Source organism: Urocitellus parryii, chromosome 5, assembly GCF_045843805.1.
Source record: "Urocitellus parryii isolate mUroPar1 chromosome 5, mUroPar1.hap1, whole genome shotgun sequence".
NCBI classification, from domain to species: Eukaryota; Metazoa; Chordata; class Mammalia; order Rodentia; family Sciuridae; genus Urocitellus; species Urocitellus parryii.
In genome coordinates this window covers 7,629,685-7,652,755 of record NC_135535.1, presented here as the reverse complement: position 1 = coordinate 7,652,755, position 23,071 = coordinate 7,629,685, and the positions used below count along the sequence as shown (strand labels likewise).

Here is a 23,071-nt window from a genome sequence, read left to right as displayed (position 1 = left end):
TCGCAAGTCTCTGGACCTTCCACATTCTGTTGGTCCCTATGCCTGAAAGAGCTCTTTGTCCAGAAAAAGTTCAGCTGTCCTGAAAAACTTAGCCAAAATGCAAGCTCTTCCAGGAAGCCTACTCCAAGTCTGACCCTGCATAGTGACACCTGTGCTTGCCTCTGCTACACCCACATCAACAGGCCTAGCAGCCTCTGTAGCCCAACCCAAAGCTATGGTACCCAGGCAGCTATTGTGCCTGGAGCTCTGCAAAGCCCTCATCAGTGACTTTTCTCTTTGAATTTGTCTCTGTGAAGGTGGGATCCTGCATAGCTTGCATCTGGTACAAACTGGACACTGAAGAGGGCCTCAATAAATAGCTGATAAACGAATCAATGAGGAAACAGATGGGACCAGAGCAGCCCTCTCCTGTGTGGCCTGAGAACAAAAAGAGCACCAATTGCTGGGGGTGGCATGGAGGCTGTTCAAGATTCAGGCAACAAGAACACTCAGAGCTGCCTAAGAAGGACAAGGTCCCTTCATGATGTGTGACCTATTTGGACAAGTGCACATGAATGTGGGGCACACACTGTGGAAGCAGGGAGGTGGAGGTCCTTGTCAGTGAAGCAAAGGTAGCAGCTGGACCCTGTCTACCTAGCCCAATCTGCCCCAACATGCCCACCTCACCTCAGCCATGGCCACTGCACCCTTCTCAGTGAAGGTGTTGTCATTGAGGTTGATGACCCGCAGCAAGGGGTTGATGGAGAAGGCCTGGGCCAAGGCTGTGACACCAGGGTGGTTGATCCCATTCTGTGGCATGTGCACCTCCTCCAGAGTTCCAATGATCTGCAAGGGCAAAAGGAAAGAGAGGAAAGGTGGGCCCACGTCAGTGACATCTGGCAGACACAAAAGCAGCACACAGCACACAGGGAGGGGCCACCAATACTGAGCAGGGATTTGTCTATAGGTTTTGGGGGCACAGATATCAAAAGCATATTTTTGGACATGACTGCATGTGATCCTCTCTATAATCCCAAGGAGGATCCATCTGGGATTAGAATCCCTACCAGATAGAAAAGACTAGAGATCAGAGAAGCTAAGCAACTACCAGGATCACATAGCTCTGAAGAGGGAAGCCTGGAACCAGAGTATAGATTTCTTAGTGTGGTGTCCTCTGCACTATGAGGACCATGTAGCTAGGGATTCAGTGAGACAGAGCAGGTCTCTGCAATGACCACTCTCACTGAGGCTATTAAAAGATTCTTTGAGCAGCTCAGCAGACAGGTCACTCTGAGGCACAGAATGAGGTATGCTGCTAGCATACCATTGGCCTATAAAACATTTAAATTAGGAACAGAGAAGAATAGAGCCTAAAGATCCTACTTATGCCCAAGGCAGGGCAGGACAGTCCTCATGCAGCTCACCAACAAGGTTTCAAGGATAACCCAGGGCACAAGGTTCCCCAATAGTACTGCATGTGGTACCTAGCCCCTGGGCTGTTGCTGTCCATCTCCCTGTCTCAGAACAAGTCTGATGTACTCATCTGCCCTGGCACTGATGCTGTGCTAGCAGGGAGCACTCGGGTAGAACAACTTTTCCTATCCAAAGGCTCACAGTCTTCTCAAACAGCACTCAAGGGAGCAGCTGCTAACTCACTGGAATCTTTCTGGACACAGACTACAGGAATTCTGGTCCATCACAGGACAAGCTAACCGGCTCAGAGAGGGTAAGAAACTCACCGGAGGGTAAGCTGAGGACCAGCCCTGGGATTTACACCAGGTCTGTAAGTCCCCTACCTAGTCCGCCTTCATGCCTGGTGGGGCAGAATGGAAATGACTCACCCCAAAAGCTTCTGCCAAAGCAGTGGCTCCATCATTCTCCAAACGGTTTCTGCCAGCCACGAAGACCTTCAGGGCCAGTGGCTTGCCCTGGGCACTGGATTTCCGGTGACACTCAGTCAGAGCCCCTGCCAGGATCTGTTGGAAAGGGAAAGGATACAGACCATGGCAGGAGACCCTTCTCCTAACTTCCTCTGAACTGCTTTTCAATGTTCCACCCCCTGCCAGTAGTGAATCAGGGGACTCGGAACAGCTAACGCTTCACGATCATAGCTCACATACCTGTTTACAACGAGCTTTAATATTTCTTATTTTGTGTCACACCAACCTATGGGATTTAGCTTCATAGAGACTGGGACTTGCTAAAGGAAGGGAAAGACCATCACAGTGGATGGAGCATGTGGGTAAGGGATTCCAGTTAGCTCACTGAATTGTGACAAACCCTCTGCTGGGTGCCACTACTGTGACTCCCACTTTCCAGTTGAAGAATCAATGGCTCAGAGAGGGACAGAGGCCTCTTCTTTCGATATGTACCCAGGAGTGCTTTATCACTGATTATATCGGCAGTCCTTTTTCTTTTTATTTATTTATTTTTATATGATGCTGAGGATCGAACCCAGGGCCTCACACCTGCAAGGCAAACACTCTACCACTGAGCCACAACCCAAGCCCCCTTTTTATTTTATATATATATATTTTAGTTGTAGATGAACATAATACCTTTACTTTATTTATTTATTTATTTTTATGTGGTGCTGAGGATCGAACCCAGCACCACACACATACGAGGTAAGCACTCTACCGCTGAGCCACACCTTGGCCCCTTTTGTTTTTATTTTGAGAAAAGATCTCACTAAGTTGCTGAGGCTGGCCGAATTTGTGATCCTCCTGTGTTAGAGTCTGTAAACAAGTCTGGATGGTGCCTGGCAAATGTTAGAGTCTGTAAACAAGTCTGGATGGCACCTGGCAAAATGCCAGAGGGAGTGGTTTGTGAAGTAACACCAATGAGCCATTAAGTGTGGAGATTCGTTATTGGTTGACTGCTATATCTAGTTTATGTTAATTAGATAAGCTGTGTGAAATGTATAAATACCTCTGTTGTCCTGCAATAAACAGCTCACTCTCCTGCTGTATCAATCTACACAAGTTGTTCGTCACCCCCCAGCTATTTTGCTGCAGCCGGACTGTGGCACTCCTGCCTCAGCCTCTTGTGTGGCTGGGACTACAGATGTCTGCCACTAGCACAAAGTGGCCTTGATCTACTCAGCTCAAGTGATGATCCTGCCTCTGTCTCCCAAATAGCTAGGACTAGAGGCATATGCTACCACCCAGGTCAAAAACTTTCTTATGATAACTATGTGTGTGGCAGACTGTAGACAAGAACCCAAACCTTGCAGTTTCTCTTCTAGACTACAAGGTGCCTGAGGGAGCTGCCCTAATCCAACCACTCCAACTGACAGAAGCCTGTGCCAAGGCCAAGTGGACACAGCAGTCTTTATCATCTGCTGGGGGCACAAACCTAAAAACCCAGCCTACCCTGTCTTTGATGTGCAACCAGAAGGTAGCTTCTAACCTGGTTACTCTAATAGGCAAAGCGTTTAAAGATGCTGATTGGTCACTGGGATTCAGAGCCCACTGTTAATGTAGCAAGATCCACAAGTGCTGCAGACAGCAGAGAATACCACAGAGCACCTGCCAGGTCCTGAGCCCTGCCAGGAACTTTTGCAGTCACTTCTTCAAACCTCACAACTGCCTGGAGGCAAGTAGCAAGAGCCTCACTTGACAAATGAGGAAGCTAAGACTCAGATGGGAAAACGACCTGGCTAAGGCCAGTATATCTGTGACTGGCACCTGGGCCACACTTGATACCTACCACCTGGAAGGAACGACTGAAGGGCTGCAGCTCGCAGGAGGTGCAGAATGGCAAGGCCGGGACTCAGAGCCTTATTAAATCAGTGGTGAGGGAGGGAGCAGAGAGCTACAGAGTCCCCCTTGTTCATAGTCTCAGTTATCCACAGTCAACTGCAGTCCAAAATATATTCTAAGCCAGGTGCAATGGCTCCCACCTATAATCTCAGCACCTTGGAAGGCGGAGGCAGAAGAAGCACAAGCTCAATGTGCTCAGCAATGCAGCGAGATCCTAAGCAACTTGATGAGATCCTGTCACAAAATTAAAAATTAAAAAATAAGGGCTGGAGGGGCTGGGGTTGTGGCTCAGCAATAGAGCGCTTGCCTAGCATGGGCAAGGCCCTGGTTTGATCCTCAGCACCACATAAAAAATAATTAAGTAAAATAAAGGTATTGTGTCCAACTCCAACTTAAAAAAATAAATATTTAAAAAATAATAAGGGCTGGAGATGTGGCTCAACAGTTAAGCCCCTATGGGTTCAATCCATGGTACCCAGAATTAAAAAAAAAAAAAAAAACCTAGAAATAAACGACTCACAAGTTTTAAATTACATATATTCTGAATAGTGTGATGAAACCTCACTTGTGTCTGGGAAATGACTCATCCCTTTGTCCAGAGTCCACAAAGCAAGTGCCCCTGCCCATGAACTACCTAATATTTGGTAATCACCTGGTTATCAGCTGTGACTATATCACAATGTATGTGTTCAAATAACCTTTATTTTACTTAAATTTTGGCTCACAAATACAAGAGAAGCAATGGCAATTTGGATATGCCAAAGAGAAGCTATAAGCTGCTTCCTTCATGAGTGGTTTTTTTTGGTACTAGGGGTTAAACCCAGGGGCACTTAGCCACTGAGCCACATCCCCAGCCCTTTTTCATATAGAAACAGGGTCTCACTAAGATGCTTAGGGCCTTGCTAAATTACTGAGGCAGGCTTTGAATTCACAATCCTTCTGTCCCAGCCTCCTGGCTGCTGGGATTACAGGCGCGTGCCACCACACCCAGCTAAGTAAGAGCTCTTAAGGATAGAAAACAAATCTTAAATTAAGGTTGCTAAGACCTATGGTACATATTTTGTGAGAACTGATACTCACTTTTTTCTCCCACTTTCAGTGCTGGGACTGGACCTTACCCTAACCTCACAAACATTAGGCAAATGCTCTACCATTAAGTCATACTTCCAGCCCTTCACATAATTTTTATTTTTACTTTTTACTGGGATTGAAGTCTGGGGTACTTTACCACAGAGCTACACCCCAGCTCTTATTTACTTATTTAGCAGAGTGTCTTGCTAGGCAAGCCTTGAACTTGTGATCCTCCTGTCTCAGCCTTTCAAGTCATTGTTAAGTGTGCACCACCACATCCATATAACATTTATCAGAGTATATCATAATTCTATTTTTAACCTTTTACTGTGCCTAATTTATAAATTTATGTATAGGGCCTCAGTATCTATAGGATTAAGAACCACCCATGACTTCAGGTACCCACTGGGTATCTTGGAATGTATTTCCTGTGAATAAGGGAAGACTACTGCACAGTCAAGTTCCAGAGCTGAGTTGGTCGGTCAAGGTGGCTTCCTGGCCCTGGGAAACTCTGCTTCCCCACATCATCCCACCCCACCCACTCAAGTATGGGAAGGCCACACAACCACTGGCCAGCTGGAGGGGCTTATGGACCCATCTCCTGGCACTGCTACGTGACAGGGTAAGGTGCAAGAACACTAGTGTTGCTGGCTCTCCACACCCCACTCCCTCCAGGTTGGGCTCTACTTGTGTTCTGTGTGGATGCACATTGTAATGGTGTCTTAAAAACACGAACAGGGGCTGGGGCTGGGGCTCAGTGGTAATGCGCTTGCCTAGCATGTGTGACACACTGGGTTTGATTCTCAGCACCACATACAAATAAATAAATAAAGAAAGAAAAATAAAGGTCCATCAACAACTAAAAAATATTTTTAAAAATACTGAAAAAACAAAAAAACAAACAAAAAAACCCATGAACAGGGGGCTGGGGCTGGAGTTCAGTGGCAGAGTGCCCGCCTTGCACATGTGAGGCACTGGGTTCAATCCTCAGCACCGCATAAAAATAAACAAACAAAATAAAGATTAAAAAAAAAAAAAAACACAAAACATGAACAGCCAATTGTCCAGTTAGATTTGGGGAAGTGCATCCTGATTTGGGGGAGTGCCCAGAGTATGTTCCCCCCTTCCCTCCTATGGGGCAGAGAGCACCCTCTGTGGGGACAGCCACTCTTCTTCCTCAGCCTAGGACGCTGTGAGCCCAGGTTCCCTTTAGTGCTCTGAAAGGAGCCTTGTGAACAAAGGTTCAAATTCCACATCCCTCCCACACCAGCCACGTGCTCCACTCCTTCAAGTACAAGTCTACTTACTCTTGTGGGAAAATAGGGAAAGCACAATATACCTTTCACTGTAATCCATGTACACAATTTCACGAAGATGTCTCCAATGCCTGTTAGTTTCCTATGCCGGAGCCCCTTTCTCCCTTTGATCAGGATGTGCCTAAGTGGGGGGTAAGGACTGGTCTCTGTCTCAACTCTCAGTCTAAAGGAGCCCAAAAGGACCAAGAAGGGAATAAGGAGGGCTGGCCTCCTTGGTGCATATTCTGGGAAGCAAAGGAGCTGCTTTCTACATCAACCAGCCTGACTTGCTGGCTTGCCAAGTACAGCAAGATTGTGTCCAAGAATAGAGATGACTGTGCTCCCAGAGCAGCACATTTCTCTTTCTGGGCTCCTTCCTCTCCGTGGATCTGCTGGCTGTTCTGAGTGATGGGAGTTGCAGGGATGCCCCAACCCTGCACTTTGCAGAGCCTGCAGAGCCAGCAGTTCAAAGCAGGTTATGCAGCAATACCACCTCCAATACCACCTCCACGTTGCCAAGCCAACATGGGAACTTAGGATGGTTGCTTGGCAACCTTATCCTCCCAGACTTTTCCCCACTAGCTGCAGGCTGCTGCCTTTGAGAATTTCCTCCTTTGATGAGAAAAGTGAAGGGTGACCATCACAGAAGGTGGCCACGGCTAGGGCACATGCTTAGATGTGGACACAGGAGGGAGTACACAGGGCTGCCATACTTACCTTGCCACCACCGATGCCCATGCCACAGTTGTTGAGCTTGAGTTCATGCAGGGTGAAGCAGGCTGGGCTCTTGAGCAGGGCCTCGAAGCCACGCACACCATCGGGCCCGAATGCATTGTCACTTAGATCTAGCTCTACCAGCTGGGCCCCAGCAGTGATGAGTCCCTCCCCTAGTGAGATCTGGACACAGAGGAAACTTAGGTCAGTCTCTCAGACACCTACTAGGTACACAGTTTTCCTTGGTATGATCCCACACTGGACACCCTGTCGAGGGCTCCTGAAAACCAATGAATGGGGCATGTGTGTGTGTGTGTAAGTCTGGGAAGGCTCCCTGTAGGAGGTGGCATCTGACCTCAAGTCTGGATGGAAGTTAACCAATCAACCTAAGAGGATTCCAGGCAGCAGTCAAAATAGGAGCAGAGACACAAGAGAACAGAGCAGTAGGCTGTGGGCCTGGAGGCAAGCACAGGGTCAAGAAGGTAAAAACCTTGAAGCCTGTGACACTAAGCCTGAGAAGAGGCTGCCGGACAGAGAAAACATATCACCCAAACCTAGGGAGACAGGCAGGGGGTGGCTGCAGGCTGTGTGCCCCCTCGGAGTGTGAAGCAGAGATGCAGGTAACATTCGTGGCAGCCAGTGTGGCAGGAAGCAGAGAGGGAAAGCCAGGTCTATACCCAGAGGGAGGAGAACCTACTGAAGCTGGGGGTTTCCCAGATGTGCAGGAGGAGGGAGACAGGTCCCACAAATTCCTCTGGGATTTCTGGGAGCATCTGGGCACATGGAGGTGACATGAGCAGACTTGGCAGGAAGATGCCAAGTTCTCCTGAGAACCTTCCAGGCTGGGGTAACTACAGCCTCGCCAACCCCAGGAGAAATGGTCAGAGGGGAGACTGCCAGAGACAGTGGACAGAAATGGGACTGGGCAGATGGCTCACGGTGGCAGGAATGTGAGAGGGGACAGTCTGTCTTCACCCAAGCCACAAGCACAGGCATTTCTTCTGTCCTGCTACCACTCAACAAAGCAGGATGTTTTCTGGCCATCCTGCCCTCAGCAGGCCTGGTCCCAGGTTATGAGCCCCAGCTAACCTCCAGCCCTCAGGCGGCCACAACTGCTTACTCTGCATCCATTCCTCCTCACTGCATCTGCCATTCCCTGCCCCAAGTTCTCTTAAGCCTCAGCTAAAGATTTGTTGCCACGGGCTAGGGCTGTAGCTCAGTGGTAGAGCGCCTGCCCTAGCATGTGTGAGGCACTACATATAAATAAAGGTCCATTGACAACTAAAAAAAATATTTTAAAAAAAAAAGATTCGTTGCCGTAATAGGGAATGTGGAAATAAAATTATCTCCTCATGCTAAAGTAAATTAATGCTAAAATTACAGAAAACCAAGAATGGCACAGTGAGAATCCAGGAGCAAGGATGCCACAGGGAAGTTTGCTTTACCCTAAAATCAACCACCCACGAGTTCATTTAACCTTATTCTGAAACTTGGCCTCACCTGGTCTTGTTCATCCTTCAAGACTGGGCACAAACTCCACCAACTCTCTAAGGGCCTCATGGATGCCTCCCCCCAACCCCAGGGCCCGTCTCTAAGACCATTAGACCACCTGTCACCCTGGATGACCCCAGTTGTCTGCTAGATTGAAGCCCTGTGGAAGGAAGGGTGGTGCTGTGGTTGGCATGTGCGCCCTACTCCTCCTTGGGTCTTCATTCCTCTGTCCAGATCCCTCCAGCCCTGGTAAGGAACACCAGTGGCCAGAGGCATGAAGACCCAAGAAGGAGCAGGGTGCACATGCCAACCACAGCCCCACACCTGTGCCTCGAAGGCCTGCTGCTATAGACCAGCTCTGTGCCACGAGGACAGGCCTCCTCCCAGGTGCCCAGGCAAGCCTTCTGTTGTGTGTGATGCCCCTTCAACATACACATGTGCACACTCAATCTGGGAATGTGACCCTAGTAATTTTGAGCCCCAGGAACAGGAAGCAGAGGGAAGCCATCCATGACAAAAAACCAAAAGCAGTGGAATGAGAAAGGGAGGGGCCAGAGAACAATGGATCAACCACAGTAGACTGTGTGCGGACTGAGGTCATGAGGGAGCGGGACCCAGGGTGCAGGGAGGTGGTGCCAGGAAAGGATGTCAGGGAGGAGATAAGACCACAGTGAGGGGAGAAACCCCAAGACACCTGTTCTCAGTTCCACTTCCTCCAATATGAACCCCCATCCTTTGGCTCTATCCCCTATACCGCCTGTCCTCATCACTGCACTTCTGGTCAGGACATAGGGCAGACACTGGGCTGGCTTCCATTTCTTTGGCTTAGCTATATGTGGAGACACATACAACTAAGTCTCCAGAAAGAACAGGTATGAGAAAAAGGTTGGGAATGGCCTGGGGAGAGTGGCAGCTCATTCCTTACCAGGGCTGGAGGGATCTCGGACCTCAGCCTCCCGGTGAACATGTCGCTCCAGTGGCATCGCTGTGCAGGAGAAAGAAGGGAAGAGTTAGCTGGAGCCCTCAGGCCGCCTGAAGTAAAGCCCACAGCAGCACTTCACCCTGTGCCCTCGGGACACCTGAGCACTACAAGATGTCTTAATTTGGGTTCTGTCAGCAAAAGCTGAACCAGTTTGAGTTGGAGCTGGTCGAATTGGAGGCCTGTTCTCAAGTCACACCTGTGCCTTGAGAAGTGTCAAGAAAATCGAAAATCTGTCCAACCCTCTGGCTGGACACCTGACATGATCCTGAGTGAGGAAGATAAAATGATATAGGACTCAGCACCAAGAAAGTCCTTTTTAAAGTGTCTTTTAAACCCTGCTGATCACCTCCAGAGGACCACCTTTCATTTGGGACTGGCTAGACTCACTTACCTTCCATTTCTTGCCTAACAAAGGCAGGGCTCAGGCTCAGAGCCTTTAGGTGACAACAGTGTCAAATTGGAATTCACTACAATATTTTACTTCCTTTATCATAAGGCACGCTGGTTTTCCATTTAGAGTAGTGATATTTGGTTTGAAATTATAAGTTAGCAAATTTAGTAAATTATCAAATAAATGTTAGAAAGATATAGGCCACATAGCTTGGTTTTGACAATCCTACTCCCCAATTCTGGTTGATGTGTCCACTCCCCAAATAAACCCTGGCAACCCCTATCTTTTCCAGGCCAAAACTGGGTCTGATGTAACACTGGCAAAGCCACTTGCACCTGAACATCCAGATCTTATATGAACCAAGACCAGCCTTACATACTAGGGAAGTTCTTTACTTTTGTTTGGCAGTGCAGGGGACTGAACCAGTGCCTGCTAGGAAGTGCTCTACCACTAAGCTATGCCCCCAGTTATTCCATTTACATCATGTCATATCATTTCATTTTTAATTTTAAGATCTGACCAAGTTGCCCAGGCTGCCCTTGAACTTGGGATCCTCCTGCTTCTGCCTCCTGGGTAGCTGAGATTACCCACACCCAACCAGGAATTTAGCTTTTACAGAAAAATTCTTCATATCTTCAAATAAAGTCAATCATTCACAAACCAGGGACAGACCTCAGCTATATACTCTACATGAGGTCTGCTAAGTTACACCCATACATGGGATCCTTAGGACCAGGAACCTGGAGCTACAGCCAGAAATCCAAAGTCCGGACAATGGTATCTCACCCTGAAGCTTCCTAAACCCCTCTGATGAGATAAAGGATTGGCATGGAACTCCAGGGCACAGAACAGGGTTCCAATCACCACTCAGCTGACTCGAAGACACTCCCTGCCCCACACCCCCCACACCCTGAAATCCTCTCTGAGAAAGGCTTTACACCTTGATCATCTTCAAGGGAACAGTAGAGCATTAGAGCTTGAACTCACATGAACTTGATCTCAGCCAGTGACCTGGGGTGCACTCTTGTCAATTGTCAAGACCTCATAGGGCAGATAACATTGTATCTTGCATCACCACCAGTCTCTGAAAGCCATCAAGGGCAGCTCCACCCTGCCCCTGCCTTAGGGCTTCTTCCACTAGAGAGGCAAGTTGGAGACCAGCTGGGTTTGCACCAGCTAAGAAAATGCAAGTAGCATTCCTGTTAGCCAGGCTCTCAGAACGACCTCAAGAAGGAGGAATAGCCAAATTCAGTGCAAAGTGGACAAGTGATGGTGCTGAGGACTGAACCAAGGCCCATGGATGCCAAAGTTCAGCTCTTATTGTGGCCTGCAGCCTCCAGGTCCACAAGTCCTCTATTCCTGTTCTTCAGAGGTCATGGGGCAGGCTGACTTCTTTTGTTTAGGCTGAAGGCAGAAAAGCAAAATGGCCCTGGCTTTGTTGACTATGACCTTCCTAAGGAAATACCCTTTAAGAGCTCTGTTGTAAACAAACTTGCAGACACTGCAATGTCCTGGCATCACAGTCCTGCACTGAATCAGCACCCCTGAGCCTCAGTTCCCCTGGCTTATAAAACAGGTATACACAAGGCTGGACATAGTGGCATACAACTTTTTTCCCCTTCAGTACCAGAGACTGAGCCCAGGAGCACTCTAACACAGAGTTACATCCCCACCCCCCTTTGAGACACAATATCACTAAGTAGTAGAGGCTGGTCTCCAATCTGTGATCTTCCTGTGTCAGCCTCCCAAGTAGCTGGGATTAAAGGTGTACACCACCACACCTGACCCACCACCCCTGAAATTCTGAATTGATACCTCTACTTTTCTCAAAGAGCATATTGACAGACTGGTATTCAGTGGAACCCATTTTGGGAACCCTGGGCTAGAAGACTGAATTGCCCTTTGTGTTGGCCAAGAAGGGGAACCACCTAGATTTAACCTGCAAAAAAGAATGTGACTCAGCAGTAGGGAGTAGTGACCTGTGGCCTCTGGCTTCAGCACATACCCAAATGACTACAAGAACAGGACCTCTGAGGCCTGGCCATTTCTCCTATCACAAGACTGTTTTAAATGGACAATCCTTGCTCTGGAGCTCCCAGCTGGTGGGTTTTTCAGAACAATCTCACAGAAAGAAGTACTTGCTAGTTAACTCTACATCCTTCCTCCTCAAGGGTGTCAGATCTGCATTGCAAACTGAAGGTTCTCTCCAGTTTTTCTTTCACAGGTGTCACCCCAATAATCTTCCTGCACTCCTAATGCCACCCGAGAAGCATACCCTAATGCTCACTGCAAAAAAGAGGGACCACAGTCAGTGCTATGTGATCTGGGATGGCCAGAGGAAGAGGAACTGTGTGGGTGACAGTCACCAAGGCAGGGGCCTGGGAGTTTTGTGGCAGTGTGAGCAGAAGGCTGTTTTCAACCAGCCCAGGCCTGCTTGCTCTGCAAATCTCACCTTCAACTCCGACTTCTTCTCTAAGGCCTTGGCAATGACCTTGGCCGCTTCTACACCCACCGTGTTGCCCTCCAAGCGCAGAGCCTCCAAGCCATCAAAGTCTTCAATTTCTTTAATCACATCTTTAGCTGCTCAGGACCAAAGAACAGTACTTTAGGTTTTTGGAGTCACAAACAGTTGGGGTAGGAGAGAGTTTGGTAACCACCTATCACTCATATACTCCAAGGGTTATGGTGCCCATACTCCATGCGCCAGGCCCTGATGTATAGAGGAGAATCAGACAGACTCAAAGCCTAGCAGGGGGCACAGCTATTCAAATAATTCTCCTGCAATGACTGCTAAAACAAGGCATGTACAAAAGGCTTAGAAGTCAAGGAAAAAGATCAACTAGCAGCTTGTAACAAGGACAACTCTGACAAGTGAGAGTTATGGGAAGCATACCAGGTCAAACAGGGAGACCACTCCAAAAGGGAGCCCCAACTGATATCTGAGGACTAGCCAGGTCAGTGAGATGGGATGGCTGCTCAAGGTAACGCTTACATGGGGATGGAGATGCTAGGGTCCCAAGGAAAGAGCTAACTCACACTGTATGCATGATGTCAGTGTATTGTCAGGGGTACTGTGCTGTCCACAAGTTCAGCCCTGAGGAGAGGCAGGAGCACAGACCAAACTTGGAAGGAAACGCACCAGAATGGGAGGGCAGGGTCAAGAGGTGTGGGGTCACAGGTGCACTTGCCTCTCTCCTGGTTTTCAACCCAAGCAGGGTTACAAGAAATTGAAAACCACCATTCCTCACATAACAGATTAGGGATGGACCCAACTCATCCCTGAATAACCAATCATCAGGAGACCTTCTCATAAGACTTCTCTTTCCAACCTCTACTATTCAGAGTAATGGTATGCTGGTTACTCTGCCTCATAGAGCACAAAGTACTTTCTTTGGTTCTTAAATGATTTCCTGGGGAGAGAAAAGGGCCTTGTTCACTAGCACCATGGCCTCCTCCCATTCTGGTTCACTTCCAGCCAATACAGAGTCCCCTCTGGGCTCACACTGAAGCCTCCAGGTTCCTCAGCACAACATACAAGGAAAGGCCTCTGCCTGCCTCCCTATGGGCTTTGAATTTCCTTTCTCCCCAGCCCACCCACCCTCTAGGTCTCAGCTCTTGAGCCTAACTCATGTGTTCTCATTGCCAGCAAATCATCTCCTTCAAATCATCTTTCAAGAACAATTCAAATGCCACATTATCCATGAATAAGCTAAAAGTGACCCTCTCCCTGCCTTACCTTCCTAAGGCCCTTTGTTCACATCTCTCAGAACATGAACAAACTGCTGTCTGAGCACCACATTCCTACTCCAGGTTAGGAGTCCCTTACAGGCTGGGACTGTAAGCTGGGTGCCCAGTGACCACAAGATAGGAGACACCATGTACAGACTGGTGGTAAAGTGGAAAAATCATCTATGCAGATTATCAGCCAAAGCTGAATTCTCAGCTCCACTACTTATAGTTTGCTCTTAGGCAAATTGTATTACCTCCTTGAGCCTCAGTTTTCCCAAAATGGAGATAAAGCCTATCTCAAAGGATTTTTTTGGGAGAGTTGGGGATCAAACTCAGGGATTTGCACATGCTAGGGAACCACTCTACCATCAAACCACATCTTCGGCCCTCTCAAGGAATTTTGTAAAGATAAGCTGAGATACAATTTGTATGAAATTTAATACTCTAACCCTGTTCAATAAATGACATTTAATAGCAAATCCATGTTTACTGAATATCTACTCAGAAGCATAAGAGCAAGGACTCAGTGAGACCTCTGTTAAAATTCTGGCTCTGGGGGTTGGGAATATAGCTCAGTTGGTAGAGTGCCTGCCTCGTATGCACAAGACCCTGGGTTCAATCCCCAGCACCCCACACACACAAACACACAAAATAATAATTCTGTCTCTGCTATTTACCAGATAAATGACCTTAAACAAGTTACTTAAATCTCCTCTCTTTTTTCCTCATTTATAAAATATCAACATTGTCACCTCTTTCCCACAAGGATTATACAAGGATCTCAAACAGATGAAAGAACAGGAAGAAGCCCTGTGAATCTTGAAGCACTATGGAGAGAAAGGAATGTTCCTAGCAACCCAAGGATTCACACAGCTCTGGCCCAAGGGAGGGAGCAAGGCTGCTTGCACACCTTGACAACCAGGCAAGTCCAAACCAGTTTCTCTGGCTAAGCCTGAACCCCAGGAGGCCTCAAAAATACTGTGAGATGCAAACAGGGCATGGTGGCATACACCTGTAATTTCAGCAACTCAGGTGGCTGAGAAATAAGGATCTTAGGTTCAAGGACAGCCTCAGCAATTTACTGAGGCCCTATGCAACACTCTGTCTCAACATAAAAAATAAGGGACTGGGGTTCAGAGGTCACACACTTGCCTGGCATTTTAAAAATTTAAAAAAATAAAAAAGGCTGGAGAATTGGAGATGTAGCTTAGTGGTAAATGACCTTGGGCTCAATACCAGTACAAAAAAAGTAGCCAGGCACAGTGGTGCACACCTATAATCCCAGCAGCTCTGAAGGCTGAGGCAGGAAGAGCAGTTCAAAGCCAGCCTCAGCAATTGAGTGAGACTCTAAGCAACTCAGCAAGACACTGTCTCTAAATGAAATATTAAAAAGGGCTGGGGATATGCCTCAGTGGGTCAACACCCCTGGGTTCAATCCCCAATACCATCAAGAAAAAAAAAAAAAAAAAAAGTAAAAGGACTGGGAACTAGGCATAGTGGTGTATGCCTGTAATCCCGGTAGAGGCAGGAGGATCATGAGTTCAAAGCCAGCCTCAAATCAACCACTCCACAAGGCCATAAGCAACTTAACAAGATGATGTCTCTAAATAAAAAATATAAAGAGGGCTAGGGATATGGCTCAGTGGCTATGCTCCCCTGGATTCAATCCCTGGTACCAAAAACAACAAGACAGGTGTGGTGGTGCTAAACCCAACTCCTCGGGAGACTGAGGCAGGAAGATCATGGGTTCAAAGCCAACCTCAACAAAATCAATATGCTTAACAGTGAGACCCTGTCTCTATAAATAAAATACAAAATAGGGCCAGGAATGTGGCTTAGTGGTCGAGTGCCCCTGAGTTCAATCCCAGTATCCTCCCCCTCAAAATATAAGAGTTCAAAGCCAGCCTCAACAATTTAGCGAGGCCCTAAGTACCTGAGATCTTGTCTCAAAGTAAAATGTATCTATGTATATATTTATGTATGTATTTGTTTTTGGTACTGGAGATTGAACCCAGGGTACTTAACCACTGAGCCACATCCACAGCTACTTTTTATTTTTTTTAATATTTATTTTTTAGTTATAGTTATTTTATTTATTATTATTCTTTTTAATATTTATTTATTTATTTATTTTTAGGTGTAGATGGACACAACACAATGCCTTTTATTTTTATGTGGTGCTGAGGATCAAACCTGGGTCTCGCCCGTGCTAGGTGAGCGCTCTACCACAGCCACAATCCCAGCCCTTATTATTTTTTTAATGTGGTGCTGAGGATTGAATCCAGGGCCTCGCACGTGCTAGATGAGTACTCTACTGCTGAGCTACAACCCCAGCCCCTCAGTTAGTTTTTTTTATATTTTATTTTTGAGACAGGATCTCACTAAGTTACAGCACAGCTTTAAATTCAGCTCTGATCCTAACTAGCTACAGGTCTTTAGGCAAGTCATTCAATCTTTATGGGCCTCTATTTTCTTATCTATGAAATAAGAAAAGTTTTGGCTTACAGGCTATGAGATGTGAATGGGATACACGTGAAGAAAGGTAGAGTTTGGGATTCTGCATTAAATACCATCTCTGGTGCTTACTAGCTAAGGACTTACAACACGTCAACTCTCAGTGCTTCCATTTCCACAAAATAGGATAACACTACCTGTTTATTTATTTAAAAAAAATTTTTTTTAGTTATAGATGGACACAATATCTTTTATTTATTTATATATTTTTACATGGTACTGAGGATCAAATCCAGTGCCTCACTTGTACAGGTAAGCACTCTGCCATTGAGCCACAACCCCTGAAATATATATATATATATATATTTTGATACTAAAAATTGAACCTGGGGCCTCACACACGAGACAACTTTTCTAATGCTAAGCTACACTCCCAGTCCTTTACATTTATTTTGAGACAGTCCTGCTAAGTTGCCCAGACTGACCTCAATCATCCTATCTCAGCCTCCAAGTCCCTGGGATTACAGGCCTGCACCACTGCCCCAGGGAGACTGTTTTTTAATGCAACCCACCAGGGCCTCAGCTGAGGAAGGCAGCAGATATTTCATGAATATGGGAGTGAATGAAGGTAGGGGTCGGAAGAGTACCAGAGCTAAAGTCAGAAATCAGAAGCTGTATCTTAGGACTTACTGTTCCCCTCATTACCATTCCCTCCTGAGATTGTGAACATACAGACCAGCAGGGATGTTTATGTGAACTCACAAGAAAAAAATTTTTTTTTTGGTAGCGCTGGGTATTGAACCAGGTATTACGCATATTAGTCAAGTCATCTACCAGTAAGCTACACCTCCACTCCTGGACAATTGATCTTTGAGTCTCATTGTTAAAATAGGTCCAATGATAGTCACTCATAGAGCTGCCAAGACAAATACTGAGGATATATAGCTCAAAGCCTGACAATTAGTAAGTGTACATTGCACTCACCATCTTCCGCTGTGTTCAGTTTGAGACTCTTGCCCTTGAAACTCAGCTGTCCCCCAGCCACCTGGGTTTTGGCCAGGGTCTCTGCCAGCTTGGCAATGTCTTCGGAGGCCATGCTGGCCACGATGGTGGGCTCCCCTGGAGATCTGCAAACTGAGGAGAAGTTTTATTAAGAAAGGAGTCTCAAGCTGGGCATGGTGGCTCATGCCTGTAATCTCAGCAGCTCAGAAAGCTGAGACAGGAGGATCACAAGTTCAAAGCCAATCTCAGCAAAAATGAGGCACGAAGCAACTGAGACCCTGTCTCTAAGGCTGGGAATGTGGCTCAGTGGTCGAGTGCCCCTGAGTTCAATCCTCAGTACCCATCGACCCCCAAAAAGAAATGAGTCTCAGCCAGGCAGTGGCATACATCTGTAATTCCAGCACCTTGGGAGACTGAGGCAAAGCCTCAGTTCAAAGCCAGCCTCAGCAACTCGAGAGGCCCTAAGCAACTCAGTGAGACCCTGTTTCTAAATAAAATATATATATTTAAAAAAAAAAAAAAAAGGGTTGGAGAGGCAGCTCAGTGGTCAAGCACCTGTGGCTTCATTCTCTGGTACTGAAAAAATAAAGGAGTCTCCTGGGACCACTGGTTGCAGAGGAGGCTCTCAGGGTAGAACATCAGTCATCTCGGGAATTGGACCCCTTTGCCCCCTGCCACAGAGAACCCAAGAGCTAAACCACTGGGAGAAATGAAAATAGCATTAGAAAACGAATCATTCTAGAAAGGTGGAGGAAGTACCAAGAAAGCAAAAAGATCATGTTTAGCCTCTGAAGAACTATCCTGCTGCAAGTCTTCCTCTGCCAAACTGCCCTGGTAGGAACACTGGGAAAACCATGTGAACTGCCCATTTCCCCTGCCTTCGAGTGAATGGCAGTTAAGTCCCAGATCAACGGCTTCAAAGATCTACCCCAAGCACACACCCGCCTGATCATCTTGGTGGCTCTCTGTTTGAAGGCCCCATTCATCAAACAGAACAAAGATGGCTAAGGGATCCAGGTCATCCATCCCAGGGACTGCCCTGCTGCCCACCCTGGCATGACTCTGGGGGTGGGGCACAGGGCCAAGCCCACTGTAAGTATGGTATTAACCCTGGCCAGGATACTGGGCAAGCCATGGTAGCCCCTCATGGATTCCTAGGAGACCAAAAGTCTCTACATCATAAGAGCCATCATCACAATAGGCCAGTATATAGAAAACAAACTCAACCTCTAATACCAGATGTGTGTGGGTTGAGCCAAGCAATTCATTCTATAGCAGACAGCACTGGGTGTCCTCTAATTTAATTCCAACACTTTCTACCTGCAGATGGTGTCAGATTCCACGGATTGACGGCTCAATCCCATAGACTGAACCCACTTCTGATTCTAATGTAAACCTCAAGTTGGTTTATCTGTACATCTGACCTACTGACTTTACTTTTTTTTAAGAGAGAGAGAATTTTAATATTTATTTTTTAGTTATCGGCTGACACAACATCTTTGTTTGTATGTGGTGCTGGGGATCGAACCCAGGCCGCACGCATGCCAGGCGAGCACACTACTGCTTGAGCCACATCCCCAGCCCTGACCTACTGACTTTAAATGAGGATTCCCACAAACTCCTCCTTGAGCTCAGTTTGTTTCAGAAGCTCACAAAATTCAGGGAAACACTATTTACATTTACGGTTTATTATAAAAAACATAAACAAGCAGCCAGATGAAGAGCTATATAGAGCCAGGCACAGTGGTGCACACCTGTAATCCCAGTGGCTTGGGAGGTTGAGGCAAGAGGATCAAGAGTTCAAAGCCAGCCTCAGCAACTTAGCAAGGCACTAAGCAACTCAGTGAGATCCTATCTCTAAATAAAATACAAAATAGAGGCTGGGGTTGTGGCTCTGTGGTAGAGTGCTTGCCTAGTATGTGTGAGGCACTGGGTTTGATTCTCAGCACCACATATAAATAAAGATCCATCAGTAATTTAAATAAATATATAAAATACAAAATAGGGCTGGGGATGTGACTCAATGCCCAAGTCCCCCTGTGTTCGATACCCGGTAACATGGGAGAAGAGGCTTAGTGTCCATGTCTTCTCTGGCTCTGCCACCCTCCAAGAACCTATTCCACATGCTCAGCAATCCAGAAGCTCTCCAAACCCTGTTCTCCTGGGGTTTTATGGAGGCTCCATCGTAGACATAATTGGTTAAATCACTGTCTATTGATGATCAGCTTAACCTTCAGCTCCACTTCCCTCCTCAGAGATTGGGTTGAATATCTCAATCCTCTAATGCTGCCTAAGTCTTTCTAATGACCAGGCCCCATTCTGAAGCTACTAGAGGTCACCAGCTAGTAGCCAATTCAATAGCATGCACATCACTTCAGGATTTTAGGAGTTGTATGCCAGGATGCTGGACAATGACATACACATACACACACACACACACATTCCCACATTCCACAATATCACACCAGGGGCAGTTGTTTCTTCCAGCCAGGAGCCCAGCAGACTGGCAGAATGGACAATGAAGAAATGGCAGGCCATCTAAGACCAAAGAAGAGTGATATAAAGAAAAAAACTAGGAGGTGTTGCCTTGAAAGCATCTTCTCCCAATTTCCTTACCTTCAGACACAGTTGCTGCTATTGGTTTGATGCTGGTGATGGAATTCAGGACCCTGTACATAATAGGCAAGTGCTGTACCACTGAGCCACATCCCTAGCCCTCAGATTCAGCTATGATAGCCCCTCATTCTCCTATGACCCTCAGGCTTCTTCTGGGCTCAAACAGACAGGCTATCCCCTACCCCCATGGATTTTTCCTTATCAATAAGCATGAATTACTTTATGGGTAATGAATCTAGCATTCATAATGAAGCCAGATTTAAAGATAGGTAGTTAGTGCAGTTAGGTAAATTGGGTCTGGGTCTGATATTGAGTAAAATCAATTGAAAATGAAGGCCAGGTTGAGAATGGAGCCCAGGAAAGCAGTGCAGCACTTGGGGAATTGAAAGGTTAATATTCCCAAGGGGGGCTGGAGATGTGGCTCAGCGGTAGCGCGCTCGCCTGGCATGCGTGCGGCCCGGGTTCGATCCTCAGCACCACATACCAACAAAAATGTTGTGTCCGCCGAGAACTAAAAAAAATAAATAAATATTAAAAATTCTCTCTTTCTCTCTCTCTCCCCTCTCTCACTCTCTCTTTAAAAAAAAAAAAAAAAAAATATTCCCAAGGCCCAGAGCCCATTCTAAAGAAATGTTAATGAAGCAGCTCCCCAGCAAACAGGGAGGTGCTAATCAAATAAGGCCCAGGCCTTTCCTGCCCAGATTACTCCACCAGCCCTGTCTGCCCCTCACCTTTAGGGTCTTCCCACCTACATTCTATCACTTCAAGATAACAAAGGACAGAAATTCAGGAAAGCTGAAAGACGACCTTAGCTATAAAAAGGGAAAGACCTCGCCTTCCATGGGTTCCACCTCTTGGGTCCCCCCTTCCACAGGGGAATAGTCTTTTCTGCTGTCCTTTTTTTTTTTTTTTTTTTAAAGAAGAGAGTGAGAGAGGAGAGAGAGAATTTTTTTTAATATTTATTTTTTAGTTGGCGGACACAACATCTTTGTTGGTATGTGGTGCTGAGGATCGAACCTGGGCGGCACGCATGCCAGGCGAGCGCGCTACCGCTTGAGCCACATCCCCAGTCCCCTTTTCTGCTGTCCTTAATAAAGCTTCTACTTTCCACTCTAAACTTGCCTTGGTGTGCTTCTCTGGTGTTATACTTCAGCAGTGGGGAAGCAGTAAACATCCCTAACAATTCGACTATGTACTGAACACTGTTCCAGGTATAAGGAGTACAGCAGTAAATGAAACAAAAATCCTGCCTTCTTGAAGCATATATTTTACACAACATAGTATGTTTGATTAAAACAAAGAGGAAATGAATAAGGTGTTTTTTTTTTCCTGAGTTGCAATTTAAAGTACAATAATTAGAGAAGGACTTTTGAGGGAATTACTATTTAATTCAAGACCTGAAGGATATTAAGAATTAGACCATGCAGACACCTGAGGAAAGAGCATTCCCCTGAAGGGAATAGAATACGCACAGGGGAATGGAGGAACTCAAGGAAGCCAGTGGAGTTGGAGCATAGAGCAGAAGAGAGAATGGACACAGGAGATGAGAAAAGATAATTAAAAAGAAATTCATTACAAAGGCCATTTTAAGAACTATGGTTTTCAGCCAGGCACAGTGGTGCACACCTGTAATCTCAGAGGCTCAGGAGGCTGAGACAGGAGGATCTGGAGTTCAATGCCAGCCTCAGAAACTTCCAGGCGTTAAGCAACTCAGGGAGATGCTGTCTCTAAGTAAAATACAAAACAGGGCTGGGAATTTGACTCAGTGGTCAAGTGTCCCTGAGTTCAAATGTCCCCCCCCCAAGAAAAAAAAAAGATCCGAGGTTTTCACTTTTGAGTGACTGATAAAAGGATTCTAGCAGAGGAAAAAACATGCTCTGACGGTGTAATTTGGCAGAATCACTATCTGCATAGGCCTGGCATTTAGAAGGTGCACAAAGAATAACCAGATGAAACGGGAAAAAAATTAATCTAAAAGCCAATCACCATCTGCAAATGTAAGATGGGACAATCTTAGGCTAGTTAAATGGTGGTGGTGGGTGCCCAGGAGGAAAGGACATAGAACTTCCTATGGCTCAGGCCAGGAAGACTAAGACACATACACAGGCGCGCGCACACACACACACACACACACACGCACGCACGCACGCTATCCCCCATTCACTTTAAAGACTGAGAAACCAAAGCATAGATACTGGTGTGCCCAAGGTCAGCAAAGGGCCAACATAAGAGCAAAGACAAACGGTTAATACAAAAACGTCCTCTCCGCTCTCGGCTGCCGCGTGGAAGGCGTCCTTGGATGCACGTCCAGGTATCCGGACGAGTGTCGGCGGTGATTCACGCGGATCCCGGGCAGCTGCGCCAGCCGGCTCCCAGCGGGCGTGGGCCGGCCGGGAGGTGGCGGCCCGGGAGCGACGCGCGAGGGCCCGCGGAACGTGACAGCGGCGGTGGACCCCACCCGGGAACCCTGGCGGACTCGCACCGCCTCCAGGTTAACACCCACGCTCCTGTGAGACGCCACTGCTGGCAGCCGCGGGCTGGGCGGCTGCGGCGAGAAAGTCACCCTCTTTGGGCCTCAGTTTACCCACTAGTGAAATAGCCGGCGCCGCCTGCCCGCGCCGGCCGCGGGCGTGCAGAAGGCGCTCAGCGGCGCCCACCCGCCGCGCCAGCGCCCCAGCCCAGGCAGGTGACGGGAGAAGAGAGGGACCCTGGCCCTACCGTAAACAGGCGACGCAGCCGCGTGGGGCGACCCGAGCGCGAGCGTCCGCCCGGAGCGGCAGGGACGGATTTAGGGTCCGGGTCGGGTCCGACCTGCTCGCCGCCCCCGGTCCAGCGGTCCGGACGCCCAGCCGCCTTCGGCTCGCGCCCCCGGGGCTTTTCGTCACTTGTGTCTCCTACACCACCTGCTCTCGGCACCGCGGCGGATGATGGCGGAGGAGGAGGATTTTGAAAGCCGGCAGTTTCTTTCCTTCGATTTGATTTGTTCGAGCCCGGGCTGGCCACCCCCGGCCCCGAGCGCGCGGCCCACCGGGTAGGGAAGTCCCGTCCTTTCGCGCGGGCGCGGCGGGGCGCGGCTGGGCGCACGCCGCAAACTTCCAGTCCCATGGTGCACCGCGCCCGGGCGCGCAGCGCTTCTCTTCGCCCGCCCTCTCGGCTTCTAGGCGAGACCGCAGGGAGGTCTTTAGCCGGAGCGCCCAGAGACTACGATTCCCGGCGGGCCTTGCGGCCGCCTAGCCACACCCTTCCGAGAAGGTCTGCATTCCCGCTTGCACAACTTTATTGACAACGGCTGCTGCTACCTGAGAGGTGATTCTTGTTCTCTTCGGCAAGAAATAGGGATCCGTTTCCGGAAGGAAAAGACTCCCTTTCTTTGGTCCCATGAAATTGAAAGGACATTGGAGGCTTCTACATAAGTAGCTGCAAATTATTGATAATGAAAAAGGGGAAATAGTAACTCGATGCTGGAGAAACCCTGCGGACACCGCCATAACCAAGTGGTCCGCGTGAACTCAACAGCAGGACAAACTGACATCCCTTGCAGCCTCCGGATGTGGTCGACTGAGGACAGCAGGATCATCCACTC

At 47.7% G+C, this 23,071-nt stretch overlaps 1 protein-coding gene across 3 annotated transcripts in view; it reads right to left on the bottom strand.

Annotated features, from left to right (window-relative positions):
• The window catches only part of Rangap1 (Ran GTPase activating protein 1), a 36,918-nt gene extending 14,548 nt beyond the window's left edge, over positions 1–22,370 (bottom strand). For 2 of the 3 annotated variants that reach the window (XR_013343594.1, XM_026405906.2), the window contains exons 1-7: positions 22,207–22,296; positions 16,855–17,004; positions 12,140–12,267; positions 9,240–9,299; positions 6,827–7,006; positions 1,821–1,955; positions 667–825 (exon numbers count right to left, since the gene is read on the bottom strand). Coding sequence is in view for 2 of the 3 variants with exons in the window: in XM_026405906.2 (XP_026261691.1) it covers positions 667–825; positions 1,821–1,955; positions 6,827–7,006; positions 9,240–9,299; positions 12,140–12,267; positions 16,855–16,966 (774 nt within the window). In the remaining variant the exon portion in view is untranslated. Of the gene's footprint in view, positions 1–666; positions 826–1,820; positions 1,956–6,826; positions 7,007–9,239; positions 9,300–12,139; positions 12,268–16,854; positions 17,005–22,206 lie in introns of all 3 variants that reach the window. The other variant, XM_026405907.2, reaches the window with a different exon arrangement.
• Between the last annotated feature and the right edge of the window lie 701 nt (positions 22,371–23,071).